The sequence below is a fragment of the Pezoporus flaviventris genome, unplaced genomic scaffold (assembly GCF_033815535.1).
Source record: "Pezoporus flaviventris isolate CSIRO_AGI_PZ_B2104156 unplaced genomic scaffold, CSIRO_AGI_Pfla_v1 ptg000025l, whole genome shotgun sequence".
Taxonomy (NCBI): domain Eukaryota; kingdom Metazoa; phylum Chordata; class Aves; order Psittaciformes; family Psittacidae; genus Pezoporus; species Pezoporus flaviventris.
In genome coordinates, this window is record NW_026892573.1 from 31736385 (window position 1) to 31754379 (window position 17995).

At 43.4% G+C, this 17995-nt stretch overlaps 1 protein-coding gene across 11 annotated transcripts in view; it reads left to right on the forward strand.

Moving 5' to 3' along the window:
• Positions 1–17995, forward strand: part of TENM4 (teneurin transmembrane protein 4) — a 759599-nt gene that overhangs the window by 621636 nt on the left and 119968 nt on the right. For 8 of the 11 annotated variants that reach the window (XM_061458042.1, XM_061458041.1, XM_061458044.1 and 5 more), the window contains 3 exons: positions 2844–3029; positions 9273–9299; positions 17342–17488. In XM_061458042.1, the coding sequence (XP_061314026.1) occupies positions 2844–3029; positions 9273–9299; positions 17342–17488 (360 nt within the window). The remainder of the gene's footprint in view (positions 1–2843; positions 3030–9272; positions 9300–17341; positions 17489–17995) is intronic. The other 3 variants (XM_061458048.1, XM_061458045.1, XM_061458046.1) reach the window with 1 other exon arrangement.

Consider the following 17995-nt stretch of genomic DNA (forward strand, 5'->3'; position numbering starts at 1 on the left):
GAGCTGTGAAAATCTCTGTCTTCATGCCAGATGCAAAGAAAAAACTTCTGATAGCAACTCAAGAGGCCTTCCTTGGTCATGTCTTAACTGTTTGATAGTGTGATTTCAGTACAACTTACATTACATTCTGTTCTGTTTCAGTAGCAAGTGTTATCTGCACATCCTTGCGCCTCAGTTTAAGCACCCAAGGTGCCCAAATGCTTTTTCAGGTTTGACTCTAAATGGGACAGACAAGATCCTGAGTGTCCTAAGCATATTTGTGCTCCCAAGTTTGTTCATGAGAGATTTAAATACATAGGGCTAAATGTTTGAGAGGGTTTGGTAATGTCTGAGACACTGCAACAAATGGGGTTCAACTGGAAACTGCTCCACCACCCTGAGCTGCAGAGTAAGCAGGAAGCAGATGTTGTGTTTGTGTCTCTTTTGGGTAATAAGATGTTTTCTAGCTATGCAAAGCTTTACTATTAGTATTATCTTAGTTACTAGGATAATAAAGAACTAAAGAACTCTCTCTCATCCTTGGAGGCAAGAATCCATCTCAGCATAAAGTGTAAAGATCTTGCAGCTCTCTTCTATGGTGCAAAACCTTCCTTCTGGAGCTGAAGTGGATGTTCCAGCCCTGTATGAAGAGCATGTAAAAGTCCCCAAACAGCCCAAGCTTCCTGTTCCTGGTGGTGTTAATTAGCAAAAGACTAAATGCAGCTTGAGTAAGGCTGAATTTCAGTCAGGTGTGATGCTAATGCAGGCTGAGTAGTTCTGAATATTTTATGTGCAGTCAGTGACCTGGAGTAAATGTCTTGTATAATACCAGTTCCCCTTCCACCCCAAGCCTCTGAATCCTGCACTTAATATGCTCAAAGGCAAAAAGAGAGGCACTGGAGATGGGCTGGTGCCCGAGATATTCATTCTGGAGGTATATAATGGGGGGAAAAGAGAGAAAATGTGCTCTGCAGAGTACCCTGGTACCTCTTCTTGGGCTTCCAGCCCAGTCCTGCTCACCATTTCTTCTATTCACATCTTGTCTCCACTCTCCCCACGGGGAACTGTGTCCCTACCCTGTAAAATCTATGAAACGGCTCAGTCAGGCAGAAGGCTTGAGTCCAAAACGTTCAGGAAAGGTCAATCACATTTAGAAGCATCAGGCAGAAGGAAGAGGAAAGACCTGATGGTCTGAAATACAGTCTAAATTGCCTGTCTTCTGAGGACAGTGCAGTCATGGTTTATAAGAACATGAAGGTGAGCAGTCCAGGGATGAGCCTGGAGAAGATTCATTTCACTTCCTATGCAGTGTAACACCACATCAGTATTTGGTTTTATTTTTATCCTTGAAATCAGCCCTGTATAGTAGTGGTGGTAACAGGCACTTTAACACCTGCCTCGTGGGTACCTGTTCTCCACCAAGTCTCACTTTTTCCACATGAATACAGTGCAGATGAAAACCCGAAGTCTCCCAAAGTCATGCCAACAGCAGCCAAAACCCTAGTGCTCAGCAAAAATATGATGCATAGGTGTCCTCATGTCCACTGGGGCTTATGGATGGTGGGAAGAGCAGCACCCCTGGAAAGCTGGTGTGAAATGAGTTGTTCAGGGTTGCTGAGTGAATGAACATCAAAGGTATCAGCAAGAGCAGTTTTAATATGATTTAAAATATTGATATATGATATAGCTGCCAGAGGGGACATTGAGATTGGATACAAGGAAGAAGCTCTTCCCTGTGAGGGTGCTGAGGCGCTGGCACAGGGTGCCCAGAGAAGCTGCGGCTGCCCCATCCCTGGCAGTGTTCAAGGCCAGGTTGAACACAGGGGCTTGGAGCAAGCTGCTCTAGTGGAAGGGGTCCCTGCCCGTGGCAGGAGGTTGGAAGTGGATGAGCTTTAAGGTCCCTTCCAACCCAAACCAGTCTGGGATTCTATGTTCAATGATAAAATGATTTATTTAAAGACCAAAGGTGAAAAGGATAAGGGAGACCCTTCCATTGAGTGATGAGATTCAGAGTGCTTGATATCAGGCCACTTGATAGAGCCTAGGTGCAGCTGAATCCAATCTTAGTCTCAGCTAATCGTGCATACCTGTGTCCCATGCCCAGTGGGGCTCACGGAGGGTATGAAAGCCAGCACCTCTGAAAAGGCAATGTCCTTTAGCTCTTCTCTTTTATAGGAGGTAAGTACTGAAATATCCAGCTGTGATTCCATGCTTCTGTTAACTCAAGTAAGACTTGGGAACAAACACCATCCTATCAAGTCCAGTGTGTGTAGCCCACAAAAAGAGCAGGGTGGTACCTCCACGTACCTGAGGGGGGATTTTTAATGGGTGATAGGAGAGCAGGGACATTGCAGATATACAGACTCAGTAGAAATAGTATTCTGTATTGAGAGAAGCAGGGTTTTAATGAATCCCATCCCCAGAACTGTGAGTTAACAAGCCCTAAACAGGCTTTGCCAACACTCAGCTTTAGCATCAAAAGTTTTTATCAGTACATTGTTTCCACACTTAACCAGATTTTAATTAAATGTGGCTTTTGTTCTGCTTATTTGGAAGAGCCTTCCCCTTCGGATTTGGTGATCACAAAAGCTCAAGGAGTGCCAGAGAATTAGAAAGCAAATAGGAGGATCAATCACAGCAGACCTCTGCAATCCGTGTCCATCTCTTTTTTATTGTAATATACTTATTAGATTCTTATTGTCAGGAAGGATTAGTGTTGGGAGCTCCAGGAATTCCTTTCATTGCCCCATAAGGCGAGGTAGTGAAGTGTGGCTGTTTTCCTTAACAATAACACTCTGGATTTTCCCCCCTTTTCCCTTCTCTCCACCCATATCCCCTCCTCTCTCTTCTCTCGTCTCCCACAGAGATCTGTGCAGCAGACTGCGGAGGACATGGCATTTGTGTCGGAGGCACCTGCCGCTGCGAGGAGGGATGGATGGGCACAGCCTGCGACCAGCGAGCATGTCACCCACGCTGCAATGAGCACGGGACATGCCGGGATGGCAAGTGTGAATGCAGCCCGGGCTGGAACGGAGAGCACTGCACTATTGGTAGGGAGAAAGAAAAACCGACTCCTTTTCAAAGTGTAACTGATGCTCAGGGAGGAGAAAAGGCGCATGCTGAATTGAATATGTGTGACTTAGTGTAGCATGAGCATCTTTGTTCTTGGATTTCCAGTTCTGACATCATACATTTCCATGTGGGAACAAGGCAAAATGTCCTTTCATTTGTTGATGATGTGGCTATATAGATATATTTGATTGTCAGACATGAAGTACACCTCTGTGGTGTTTGGTCTCATAGAGACGAGCTGTCAAATGTCAGCTGGATGCTTTTAAACACATCCCACTTTGCCTCTTTCAAAAGGTCTTTCTGTGGCCTCTAAGACTTCTCTCTGCTATGGTGGCAGCATTTTCAGACTCATTTAAAGTTTTCTTCCCTTTTATTTGCTCCATGATTTGCACTGCCACTGTGCTTGCCAGTACGAAAGAGGAAACTGCAGTCAGATGACTTCTGGCTGGTATTTAACTCTGTCTTGCTTATCCCTTGTCTGCTTGGCTACCTTTCTAACCATTTCATTTCCTTCTCCCTTTTGGTTCTGCATTCCTCATGCACCTGCACTTATCTTGAGCTCTTGGTGTCATGCCTGTTATTATTATTCATAAGGTGCCACCAATATGCCTCAAATAATGCAAAGAGGTGCAGTTCCTATGTTAAGCAATTCACAGCATCATTAATGAACTGGCTTGGCTTTACCTTCCTCCTTCATCTCACTTAATGACTTGATGCATTTTTCCTTCTTCCTTTTTCTGACTTTCATGCGTTCAGCCCCTTAAGTCCCCACTCCATAGTCATACTATAAAATCAGTAGCATTAAAACTCCCCAGACACCATTTATAATGCGTTAATGGCAAACTAAATTAGTGAATCCACTTCTACTCTCCATAATGCCTCTGTGCATCTGAAAAGCAGCAGTTGACTTGAGAAGAGTGAGAATTCTCCTCTGGTCATTTTGGCTTAATCAATTTTATTTAAAGATAAGAAAATTTACCTCTCTGTTGCTTTCATTCTGCCATGATACATATAAATCACACCACATCAAAATTAACCACTAGCAATACCTGGGTGAATGTCCGCATAGTCATCCATGTGGATTATCAACCGAGTTACATGGAGACATCACTTTGCTTGAACACCAGGTAAGTTTGCACACACACGCACAGACAGGAAATGGAGCCTGATCACAGTTTGTTAATTCCATCATTAGGGTAATGATACACACCATATCTGTGGCTCAATTCTACTTATCATTTATTTATGCTAATGTCACCCTACCACATTATGGCCTCCACATGCATCCCGTAATGAAAAATATCTAGCTCTTAAAACTTCCTTTGTCTCATTAGATATTACATTCTGCTTTCTGTGCTGTGGCCCTCACAGCTTTCATTTCTTTTCATGGGGAAGGGATTAAAAACACCCTTTCTTAAATGACTTCAAAATGAAAAGAGAGCAGTCCTGTGTTAATTACAATCCCGTGTTTCTGGAATATTATTTTATAGCCTTGTGTTCAAGCACTTCGATTTGGGAAGCAACACAGATTCATGACAAGGTTTTAACAGAAAGAAAAAGGCCCCAGGTTCCAGGGGACAATTTGATGTGAAAGTCATTTCTGCACAAAAAGAAGCCTGATTCATACCCTCAGTGCCATTTTATTAGTTCTGCTGCAAAACCAACATGTTGCTAGTTCAGTACGTGATATTTCTCGACACAGCTGATATGCCCAGGCTGTTTTCAAAAAACAACATTTTAGCCTTCATTGTAATTCACTTTACCCCATTATTTGCAGTGTTCCTCACTTTAAGTAAGAAGAGCCCATGTTATCGTGGGAAAGGCCAGCACTGCAATGCAGTCAGCATCGAGATTTAGCTGGTGCACACTATCGCTTGATGTGGTGCCGCCTTCCTGTTGCAGTGCTGCCTTGGTACAGGAATCCTTCTTTAATACTTAAAGTGAAGGAGCAATTCCATTTCTTTTCACTTCCCTCCACTCCTCATCTTCTTGCATGGTGATTGAGCAACACATTTGTCCATAGTCTCATGCCTCTGAAGCTGCAAACAGTATTTCCTCCAGAAGATTTCATTGATAAATGTGTGGAATGTAAAGGAGATTTGGCAAAGTCATAAATATCCAAGAAAATTGAATAGCTTTAGCAGGAGTAATAAGCTAGTTATATTGGCACAGATGAAAGGACATTGACTTGGAATTACATTAAGTATGTGGAAAGCATTCCCCTTGTCCTTGTGTAATTTCCTTGCATGGCAACTTGTTCTGTTGACAGTAATGTCTATGTCATGGCCCGGTTTGCTTTAGCACTGACAAGCATAAAACCCCATTGCTGAAGTGATGCTTTAACAACATTGCCATGTGTACAGGTAACATGGTAGAAATGGATGATACAAGTAAAAGACACTTCTTCCATTTCCTGCTGAGCATGTTTGAGAGTAAGAAATCCTTTTGTTTTATAGGCTATAGGAGGCTCTTTCTTAACGGTGTTCAAGGGAATTCTGATCCCAATGGATTAATTTTGTTTGCTCATACAAAGATTCGTGTCACCAAGTACAATAGCTTGATTGCTCAGATTCAGGGATTTCATTAGAAGTACCCTAGCTAATTCCCAGCCAAGAAATTGATGCAGAAGCTTGCGTTCATCATCCTAATTCAGCAAACTTAACACATCCAGGCAAAAGAGTAGAACAGAAAGCTGGTTATTTAACTGCAGGAATCCTGAAGAATGGTTCAATTGATTTACACTGTTTTCTTAGAGGAAAAAAGTCCCAAAACATGACAACAGCCACAATGCAACAGGCCTATGATGGGCTCTCCAGCAGATCCCGACTTTGTTCCCAGTTAGAAACATGGCAAGAATTCAGCTTTCTCCTACTGTGGACCGAACCACATCCAGAGAAAATACTTGGGTTTAGGAGCATTGACTTTAAAGGTGAAATGAACCCTCTTACTGTGGGTTCTGAAAGGCCAAATTACAACTTAGCTCCATAGTAGGCTACTCTATGGGACTGATAGGCAGCACCACAGGAAATTTCCTGGGTTTAATAGACAATGCCAATGGTATGTGAATCTCTCTGTATGATATTTTACCAGCAACAAGCCTTTATTCTTTGATTAAATATTAGGGTTATTTAGCAAAATAATGGCAGAGAGGGCTTCCCTGTGTGCTGGAGTTGGGATGTCTGTCATCCTTGAACATCCTGCGCACAAGACCAAAGCCATCACTTGAAGATCAGGTGCTGCACCTCAGTACTGCAGAGTCTCTAGAGCTCTGAGGGACCAGCAGTCACTTCTCCAAACACACAACAGCCTACCTAGCAGGATTTTCAGAGCACCTCAGTGCCTAATTCCCATTGATCTCCTCAAAGGCTATGTGCTTAATTCCTTCTGCAAATCTGGGCCCAGCACTGCTCATGTGTGGAATAACAAGTGCCTAGAGAGGCAGCCTCACCCACATGGGCTTCTGCTTATGATGCCATGGGGCTGTTTGTTGTTCTCCTTAGCAAAACTCTGGGTTTTGAGACATTTGCCCCTCTAAGTTTGCTTTTCATCAGCCTCCTTGAATAAGTAACCACACATGTCCTGAATAGGCTGGGTTGTGTTCAGTGCCTCTTGGTTTCTGCTGGAGCAGCTGGAATGCAGACAAGGCACAGTACAGGTGGATCCTGGTCTCTTTTCCCCAGCTTTCCAACACATCCATGAAACAGCTCAGTCCATGTGCAGCCCAAGGTGAAATAAGGCCACCAGTGTCTGGTGAAGGTTCTTGCTGCCCAACAGAGCAGATAGTCAGCTCTCAGCAGTGCTCAGCCACATCCACAGCAGAAGCTGATCTGTGTTTGACTCCCTGGCACCCACCCCACCTAGTTCAGATGCATGCCTTTGGGAAGAGCCATGGGAAGAGCCAAGAGAGTGCCTCAGCTGTAGCAGTCAGTGGAAAATACGTGCTTGGTGCTTTGTTCCAACATGATTTTGCATCAAGCTGAAGTCAATCTGGCCTTTAGTAGTTGGACAGCATATTTGACAGTAAATATTAGAGGTGAACTTCAAAGACAGGCTTTTCCTCTGTGGCATAAAAGTCTTCTGCCATCAGTGGTTCTGTGATGAATGGCTACTGTCTCCTCTCCTTCAAATCTGTGTGATCTCAGTTTAACTCCAGGGATTTCACTGAATCTTTGTCCACTTCACCCCATAGGAAAGACAAAGGGAAAAAGAATCGTTGGAAAGTGAAGGAAGAGAGTGTGCTGGGGTAGAAGTCCCCAGCACATCCCTCTTCTCCCTTCCCTCCCTTCCTCTCTGTGAGCCAAGAGAAATGCTCATTTTGCCCTTCACAAGGACTTTCAGGCCAAGCAAACCAGGTTAGCTCAGGCTGCTGAAATGGGAGGGCTTTCAGGCTGAAAATGCTCATAGGTGCTCCCCCCTTAGCAGGTCTGAAGGGACAACGTGGACTAGTGGAATGTGTCCCTGCCCATGTCACGGGTTGGAACTGGGTGAGCTTTAAGGTCCATTCCAACCCAAACCATTCCATGACAGTGGCTTCTAGAGAGGGGTGGTGATGTGGAGCAGTGCCTTCAAGTGCAGGGAGCACCTTAGAAAAGTAGCTTTTCTTCTGAGCCCCTACATGTCCTACATCCTTTCCGAAGGAGTATCTGTAGATAATTGTAGGCCAGGTTGGACACAGGGTCTTGGAGCAAGCTGCTCTAGTGGAAGGTGTCTTTGCCCATGGCAGGGGATTGGAACTGCATGAGCTTTAAAGTCCCTTCCAACCCAAACCATTCTGTGATACTGTGATAGTAATGACAGAAGTATAGCATGGGAGCAAGACTGTGCATGTGTAGAGAAGAGCGATTCATGCTACCATGGAATATTCCCATAGAAGGTCCCCATTATTTTTCAGATTACAAAAGAACTTGACATATAACTGACACATCTGGTTGGCAGCTGCCTCCTCTGCTGGTACCTGCACCATGACTACTGTCCAAGCTTATAGGTTGGGCTGCTGTGGATGTCAGAACCCAAAAGACACATTCCCATGCTGGTGTCTGAAGCCAAGTGGATGGTGATGCTGTGCTTCCTGCATCGCTACTGCTACACCAGGGTGATGAGTTAATCTCATTCCCAAACTTCATAACTGCCCTGCACTAGATTAGCTCTGATCCTCAGAGCCCTTTCCACTTGTTACAATAGTGCTTTGGTGGATCTGTTAGATTCACAGGATGGGAAAATCATTCCTGCCAGGACTGTGACCTCAGGTGGGCAGTCTGAATCTCAAACAAAAACCTCTTCAGGAGGGTTCCAGGGCACAACTGAGAGAGAGATGCCAGGGAGCAGACAAGAGGGCAAGGGATATAACATTTAAACAGGTAATGAAAGAGAGAAATGCAACACTTGGAGCTTCTCATTTATTAATAAAGCCCAGACGCTGCTAGGACAGAAAGTGCCACCTGCAGGCATGTCCGAGTGCTCTCCAAGGCAGGAATCCTGGCTTCTGTTCATGTCTTTGCCACCAACTTTGTGTTTGACCCCAGAAAATCAATTAGAAGGTGGTTATCCAAATTAACGTTCCATGGGAATTGGGCACATGGCTGCTCCCACCACATATATTGCTATCATTTTTTCTTTCTTTAGCCCTCCTTGGCATGACTGTATTAATACTTCCCTATGTGGTAGAGCTGCCGTGAGGTTAATTTCATATTTGGGAAGTAATTTGATCTGGGGCTAGAGGATGCTGGATAAATGCAATATATTACCATTAGGAAGATCCAGGGAAAAGCCTTTCCCAGCCTGCTAAGATCACAGAGCTGTGTGGAATGATATGAGACAGTCAGGTGAGGTGGAGCACTTCCAAACGACTCTGGCTTTGCTGCTGAAACAAAAAGCAGTAAAACAGAGGCAGAGCACTACAATATTCTACCATATATATATTTATACATATATATAGCACATATATAAGGACATAAGTATATATCTAAAGCTTTCGTGTTTCTCTTCCTGTCCTTGCCGAGCAAAGATGAACGGATGCCTATACGCAGCCTCCCTGAGCTCTGTGTCTGAGGAGGGCTGTGCTGCACCCTTCTCCCTTTTTTTTCTCTCCTCATAATCTAAGGTTTTTCTTTTCATATCACAGTGAACTCTCCTTTGCCTTTCTAGCACCTGCACAGTCTCGTAGTAAGCCGCAATGCACTTATTCAATCCTACCTTAAATGTCCTGTCTTTTATCTCCCAAGCTCACTATCTGGATAAGGTAGTGAAAGGTATGCTCTTCCTTCCTATTTTTCCTATTGTCTTTGTGTTTGAAAAATGCACCGTGAACATGCTGTGTTGAGGTTGCATCTCTTCCTCATTGTCACCAAAGTGCTCCCTAATGTCTGGAAGGGTGAACTTTCCAGTCATTTAGGTAGGAATTAACCTCCGTGAGTGCTGTGACCCTCATGTTAACATCGTATCAGTGTTCCTGTCCATCCCCTCTGTCCCTGCCCTCCCCTCCAAATCATCTCTCATCCTCACCCCTCCTACCCAGGTAAGGCAAGTCAGGAGGAAACAAAAGTGGCTGTGAATACAGCAGGAGCCCTGTGCAGTGATGGGGTTTAATTCAATGTCTATGATCCATTTTGTAAGAAGCAGGTGAGTGCCCTTTCTGTGTGGAGTCTCCGTGTTTTTGATCCATGACTGCAAAGTCTTCCATGGGAACTTTGAGTAATGCTATATAACTATTTTTGGTCCTTAATACAAAACTGTTATGACCTCAAAGCCTCTGGTTCTATAAATCCACAAAGTCTATGGAAATCAGTGACACTGCATTAATGTGCACTACAGTGAAATCCAAATCCAACCCTATGGTTGATGTTGCATTAGCGTACACTACAACAAAACCCAATCCTATGTTCCTATTTATAGATGTGAAGCAAGTCTAGGACCCAGATCTTTTGTCAATGAGGAAGAAAAGGAACTGTTACAGGATAGAAGTCATCTTCTACCCTCACAAAAACTCAGTTATGAATCAAAGCAATGAGCTAAATGAATTTAGGACTTTTAAACAGAAATAGTTCCCCAATGCATTTAATGTTCTAAACCCACTGAAATTTAACATCTAGTTAAATACAACAATCTGACAAGAAAGATGATGGAATTGGACACAGATCTCTTTCTACATGGCTGATTTGACACTAACAGCAACACAGCGCTGCCACCGCGCAGCATCCTGTGTTTGCTGGTTAAACAAACCAAGAAATCAGGTTGAACAAATCAGTTTCTTCCATAGCATTACCCTCCTTTTCAGGCTGTGAGCAATCAGAAACAGCAGCCATGAGAGGCTGATGAAGAAGGACAGATATGCCAAAATACTGGTCCAGTGAACAGCTAAAATGAAGTGTCTGCCATACAGGGCTCTTGTGGTGTGACAAGAAAACACGGTTGCCCTATTGACTTCACTCCTCTGAATGAATTTACAGTCTAATGTTTCTCTCTCTTGTTTGCATTGAGGCTTAAAAGCAGGTTCAGGTACAATCACAAATAGGAAAAAGCTCTTAACAGACAAACAAGTATTAATGATAAGGAAACACCCACAGTTTAAATAACGAGACTTTTGTCTCCAGTGTAATGCAACAACTTGTAGCTGTCCTTGGACTCCTGTTTATAGATCAGTGGATTGTTAAGTGGTAGGTAGTTTTCTCCCATTGCTTATCATCAGTAAAGCATGCTTGACTTCATTTAAATTAGGATTAAAAAGTATATTCTCCTTCTTATATCAAGGAAAGAGGGTCACTTGTTGTGTCCTTATGAAGTAATAGCGGTGGCATCCTTACAGGAAGATAAGAGCCATCACTAGGGAGTGGGATCAGAGCCTCCTATTAATGTTGCACATCCCAGTGTTTTGCATTTCAAAACCCCAGGACAACTCCTTTTCATCTCAACATGTGTTGGAGGAGGCTGAATCAAAAGGTAGCACATAAACACTAAAGGGATAGAAAAGAGGGAATCAACCTACAGAGCCTGGGTCCAGGCACCTTCAGTACTTATTTGCCATTCAGTGGGCAAATTGTTATTTACTAAGTCTTCTGTTGCTGTCATTTTTAACTCTGTATAGCCTTTTGACTCACCTTCATGCCCAAGAATAAAGACATGTTGTATTTAGTGAGTATTTCAGTGGGTAACAGGTTAAGTAACATACTAATAGCAAAAGATGGTCTCTTTCCATGCATGGCCTCTTTTGGAAAGATTAGCAATAGCTGGAACATTAAAAGTACATGGTTTTTTACTTGGCTAACTGCATGGTTTGCATATTTCAAACTTAAATTACTCATGGCCTTTTGGCTTTCTTAATTATTAACATCTTTCTGGTTGAAATCCCCTCCCAGTAATCCCACGTTGTCAAGGGTGAGCCTGATTTACTGCTGAATCCTTCCTACAGCTGTACAGTAAACCAGTTAAGTCAGAGAAGATGCAGAATTATTTCTACATTGGAGGGCAAGTTTCAGTAGCAAACTTCAGTGTGATTAAACCAAGAAGCTCTAAGTAGAACTGGAGTGGAGTTGTCTAAACTGAGGCCTAATTAACACTGATAATGCTTAGAATGAAAAGAGATGCCTGCTATTAAAAAGGCGCTGATTTTAGAGAGAGTTTCTCCATCCAGAATACCATTGAAGCTGATGGTACATCAATGTAATTAATCTCTATTGATGTTTAGCAATTCTCACTGTTAAATTTTAACCAAATTAATCCTGCAGTGAGGCATGTAAACAGCTAGTCTGAATGGAGAGGGACTCTTCATCAGGACCTGTAGTGACAGGACAAGGGGTGATGGGTTCAAACTGAAACAGGGGAAGTTCAGGTTAGATAAAAGGAAGAAGTTCTCTACTGTGAGGGTGCTGAGGCACTGGCACAGGGTGCCAGAGAAGTGGTAAATGCTCCATCCTTGGCAGTGTTCAAGGCCAGGTTGGACAGAGCCTTGAGTGACATGGTCTAGTGTGAGGTGTCCCTGCCCATAGCAGGGGGGTTGGAACTCGATGATCTTAAGGTCCATTCCAGCCCAAACCATTCTATGATTCTATGTAAAGTTCTATGAAATAAAACCAACATCTGACTTCAGGGATGGCTGCAGGGTGGCTTCTTTGGGCAGATTCTGAAGTGTGAGAAGCACTGAGGACCCAAGGCCTGACCACAGACAATTCCCTCATTTGGAGTTAAAAGCAATATGAGCTCTGGCAAGTAACTTGTTAATCTTCATTTTACAGGATGAATCTGATGAAGGGTTTCTGGATTCCCACCATCACAAAATAACACAGTGGTAGCTGAAGAGTTGAGTGTTTTCAGGACACTTGCCTGCGTTTCTCATTGTTGGCAGGGACCAGCTGATCTTTGCTCCTCCCCTTCAGTCCTACAGAACTTCTGCAGGTCACTTCCTGACTGTTGTTCCCTCAAGCTCCAAGTGTTTGTGTCCTCACATGTTGCATTCGGGCATGTCCTAGCTGTTTTGGAGCTCAACCTCCGTCTGTTGGGACTTGCTAGGGCATCCATCAGTGCTTTCCTAGTGACGATGGAGGAAAGATAATAGCCTTATCTTTTAAGTCCAATTTCAAGTGGCAATGAGGCTTGGTTTGAAGAAAATCCCATTGAACCTTGTTTATAATTGAACTAATTAGAGGCCTTAACTGTACAGATCATTAAGAGCAGATTATTTTGCCAACAGCTTTAAAATGGCAGGATGATTTCTTACTCTGCTGACAGTCTCCTTCGACTCTGATACTCTTTTCTTGTCTAGTTCAAAAATCACTCCTATATTGCTTCCCTGCTCTGTATTATGGCAGACCTGAAATCCTTGGGAATGTCCACCACTATAATCATCTTTCAGCAGCACTTTCATGTGCATCGATTGGAAACCCACATAAAGAGTACCCCCTGCACTGCTTCAAAAAGCTCTATTCATGTATTTAATTCCCTTAGTCACCCAAATACAGTTAACAAACAGGAATAATGAATCATTAGTGCCTCTAGCTATGAGAAATCAGGGCTGCAAGATTATGGCGGTGTAAGTCTGTGAGGATTAAGCCATCCCACTGTGCTGGTACTCAGAAACACTTTGGAGACAAGGTGATTTTTTGCTTTATTCCCCAGCATGGGGGAAAAGAGAGGATCAAGTTTATTTGTGTTGTCTTTTTGTCATGTGCTTTGAAGTGCACTGTTTGTGGACTGGGGAATACTGTACGTTCCTACTGCTGTAGTGTCGGTGATGGGCAGTCTTTATGCAGTGAAAAAATGGCAGCACATATAGGTTCATTCTTCTAGATACATTGGCTTACATGTCCATGTTACCATCTACCTTTCTGAAGGTACTCATATAGCTGCTGGTTAATTGTGTTGTTTTCTATCAATGGTTTCCTTTCTCATTACTACTGGAAACTGTCTTCTTTCCTATCAAACCCATGACACAAAAGAGGTACAGCTTAATCCTCACATCACTGATACTTGGTAATGGAATGGTTAATTGCTGAAAACTTTTATGGTCATGAATATGTGAAGAAGAGTTTATCTCATTAGGAAGCAGCTCTTTCTGACTCCTTGGAAGAGATTTATCTCATTAGGAACCAGAGATGTCTTTTTCCTTTGTGGGATGGGTAAATTTACATTCTAGACTTGAAAGATGCCCAGACAGTGGAGTATGAAATTACAAGTGGGACTTATCCTCCTTTAGATATCTACAGCATTAGATGCTTGTATCTCATCAAGCACCCTGGATACCATTAATAGTCAAGAAGAGGAATGCATGCTTTGGGAATACATAATTCCATGAGATACCCCCTCTCTTCTGTCTCTCCTCTCCTGACTGACGCTTTTCCTGTCTGCTTTCTCGGATGCTTGACTTTGTTTCTCTAGGTCCAGATCAAGTCCAAGAAAGTCCATTCAAATACTCTCAAACACATCTCATTTAGACAATGAATTGCACACAAAATTCATAGTTATAGGACTGAATGGGGTCTCCTCAGTTAGAGTCCAGTCTTTGCTGTAAAGGGTAACCACTTTGTGTAAAACTTTGTATAGATGCACTACACTCTATGGATAGGTAAGTGTGGGTTCTTCTCCTTAGTACTCCTACTGGGAAGCTACTCCATAACTTTATTCCTTTGATCCTGGCAGATTATTTATTTTACTTTCTATTTTCAAGCCAGAATTCATTCATGTTTGGTTTCTGCTCGTTTGTTCTTATTCCAGCATTATTCTCTTTATCTTAAATAGCTGTTTTCCCTTCTCACTCTTTATCCACGCCATGAATTTGTGGAACACAATCAGAGACTTTTCAGTCTTTGCTGTGCTAGAGTGTACACATCAAGGTTTCTTATTTCCTCAGGTGCAGAAGGTGCCTCATCCAAATTATATCAGCTATTTTCTACCACTCCAAATTCCTCCTTTCCTAAGTCTGGGAGTGTGGAGCACATGAAATTCCATGAATTCCTGATTTTTACAGTTGTATTAGTTTTTCCTTGTACTTTCTGGGCACTCTTCGTATGAGACAATTGAAGATCATTTGCTTTTATCAGTCTCAAGCAAGTGATCGATCACTACAGTATCATTTCTGTCTACTAATGTTAGATCTTTGCCTTTGAGATCTTTGTTCCAAAGATTAGGAAATGCAAAATATAATTGAAACGAAAAACAATACCATGGAATCCCACTTTTCCTTCTGAATTGTCATCATATGAAACCTCATAGGCTAACTTAAACCATTTCTGGGTTTCCATCTATTCCTGCGTGGCTTGGAACCAAACCCAGGAGAACCAAACCCAGGATACTTTTTGTCTTTAGCTCCTATCAGGAACTTCTAAAACCTATCTTCTTCCCATTGCAGAAAATAAAGAGCCTGCTTTAGGAATTAAACATACTTTTGGGGTTAAAATCTAATGGTATCCAACCCTTGTTTTCTTATCCTACAGTGGTGTCTTCAACTTCTCATCCCTCAACTCTATGTTTCTCATTGCTCTCCTGTCCAGGTCAACACCACAGCATCATTGCCAGGAGTTTCCAGAACAACTGCTGCATAGAAAAGAACTTTATAGGATGAGTTATAAAGAGTCCAAGCAGTAAAACATGAGGTGTGCTCAGTGATGATGCTCTAATGGATCCATGCAGGACACCCTTGGAGTGAGATTTCTTCAGAGGTTTTTCCTCTAGGCAAATTTAGGCAGATTTATAAGGATGGGATAAAAGTCCTATTGATACCATAAGGATGGTCCCATCCAAACTGTATTTATCTAGTCCAAAGAGGGATTACCTACATAGCGAAGTAATTTTAGCAGGTTACTTTAAGAAGTAATACACTTCTTTTTCTCCCTGCCCATGGCAAAGGGTTGGAATTAGATGGTCTTAAGGTCCTTTCCAACCATTCTAGGATTCTATAATTCTTCCTCTCTCATTCTCCAAAACAAGCTTGTCCTGAAAGGCAACAGACACATCAATTAACTCTAGTATAGAAAAAGATCAGATTAAATAGTTAAACGTTTGGCACTGCTGTAAGTAACTGAAGGCAGGGTATCAAAATGGAGAATTTCAAGTAGCCTCACCTATAAATAGCTCTCCTGTAGTGTATAAATACAAATATAGTGTATAAATATCAGAGTACCTGCAAGCATGCTCACACATACCCACACACTGTGTGGCCCCTCAAGAATACACACTTAAAAATGAATATAGAAATACTGAAAATGAAATGAAAATACTCAAATACAGCAAATATGTTTGCAAATTAAAAACTTAAGATCCTCTTAAAGGACTTTTCCCTTACCACCTTTGTTCCCTTTTCCATTTACCTCCTGTTAATCTGTCACTTGTTAGTAAAACACCCCTAGAAAAGCTGTTAAATTCACCCTGAAACCATCCTTTAGTTGCAAGTCATTTCTGAATGGTGTTTCCCCAGTGCAGGACACACCATGATGTGATGTGCTCTACATGCTGCCCCGCCACTTCCATGGGCAGACCCTCATGTGTCAGGCAGTCAACCAGATGCTACGCCTCTTCATCATCATGTTGTAACCCATTAGGACAGGAGAAGTCCGTGTTGTTCACACACTTTCACAAGCAAAACCTGTCTTGCAAAGCTGGAGAAACTCATAACTACGTGGCAGGATGCACAACACATCTAAATAGAGAGTGCCTTAAAGCAGGGCTCAGGAAGACTGAATTGTGTTCCTGCTATAATCAGTCCTGCTGAGTGACCTTCGCTCCGTTGCACTTCAGTTTCCTGAGCTGTAAAATGCATCTTACATTTCTGATGGTTTCTTGGTAAATATTTCTGAGCTCTGCAGGTAAAAAACCCCCCAGAAGTGTATAAGCAGCCTCCCTCCCACCACTGCTTACTGTGGAAAGTGCTGTCTTACTGGGGAAAGAAACAGGACAAGGATTCCGGCAGGAGATCATCAGATGAGAAATCAAACCCTCATGAGCAGACTAGGAGATAGGATTCGTCCCCCTTGAGTTTTATCACCCATAAAATAAGCACCTGCCTCTGTGCTGGGCTCTCTCTAGTCACTGGGGAGAAATGGCTGTTTTCCTCAGCTCATTGGTATTGGCATCCAACACATCCAAAGAGGCTGATGCCATGGGACAATCTGTTTCTCTGCTGACTACAGTGAGTTGAGGGTGTCTCTGTTATTGATTAATTGTGACCAGACGAGATGAATCCCACCCAAAATGACTACAGTGGAGAAACTGAGTGTTTTCCAAATGTTTTCTGCCTTCCCTTTCCAGCTGGCTTTGACTGCTCACCAGTCTGAGATCTCAGTATTGCTGGGAGCCAGCTCCTTTAGCCCCCTGGGTGCTGGGAGCTTTAACCCCACATGCAATTTAGGTAACCCCAACTCTTGGTCTTCTATAGCAAATGCTTAGAGAGCAAGGTGGGTTTTATAACCAGTGGAGCAAGAAAATCTCATTGCCTTCCAGAAGCTCACCATTCCAGGTGAGACAGGTTGGAGCCTGAGTAACCTGCTCTAGTGGAAGGTGTACCTGCCCATAGCAGGGGGTTGGAACTGGCTGATCTTAAGGTCATTTCTGACCCAAACCACTCTATGATTCCCTGATTCCTTTGGTCTAAGTAGTGAGGCTGTGCTGTGAGGACCTCCGGGGAGAGCCAGCAGCAGCAGCAGCTCATTGAGTGGTCACCACCATCCCGATAGGTTGGAAGACACCAAGTGAGAGCAGAGAAAAAACAAACAGAAGGCAAAGGCAAAATGCTGTTTACTTAGCCCCTCTCCAGGCTGTTTGCTTTGTCTTTGCAGTGTATTTGAACATGTGGCTCTTTGCCTTGCAGAGGGATGCCCTGGCTTGTGCAACGGCAACGGCAGATGCACTCTGGACATGAATGGCTGGCACTGCGTCTGCCAGCTGGGATGGAGAGGAGCGGGATGCGACACCTCCATGGAGACGGCGTGTGGAGATGGGAAAGACAACGATGGAGGTAGGATGTGAGCACATGCGACGTGTCAGGCTCCACAGAGCCTGCAGAGCTCATCCAGTGAGCAGTCAGCTGGGCTTGATGCTGCAGGGCAGATTGGGTTTTGACAGCTGGTGGGGAGCAGACAGTGAAGCCTGCCAGGCTGACTCAGCCAGAGTGGATTTGAATTCAAATGGAATGGATCCGGGGTGCCAGGGCTGAAGGGGGATGTTTGTTTATCCTCAAATCAAGTCCATATACCAGAGAGCAAGCAGAGGCTATGTACACATCACCCCACCCCAGATGAGTGGCTCAGCAGTGATACAGTGGGACCACCTCAGACAGCCTACATCCCTGCCTGTCCAAATGGCCTCACTGCCTGAGGTTTTCATCAAGGCTCCCCAGTAAGTCACCACGGACTTGGGGTGGATGTTTTGCAGAAACTTAGAGGCTTTTGGTGACTGATCCCCATGCCCACAAGCCATCCAATCCCTCTTGAGCCATGTTTTATTGATTACAGTTCCATATATA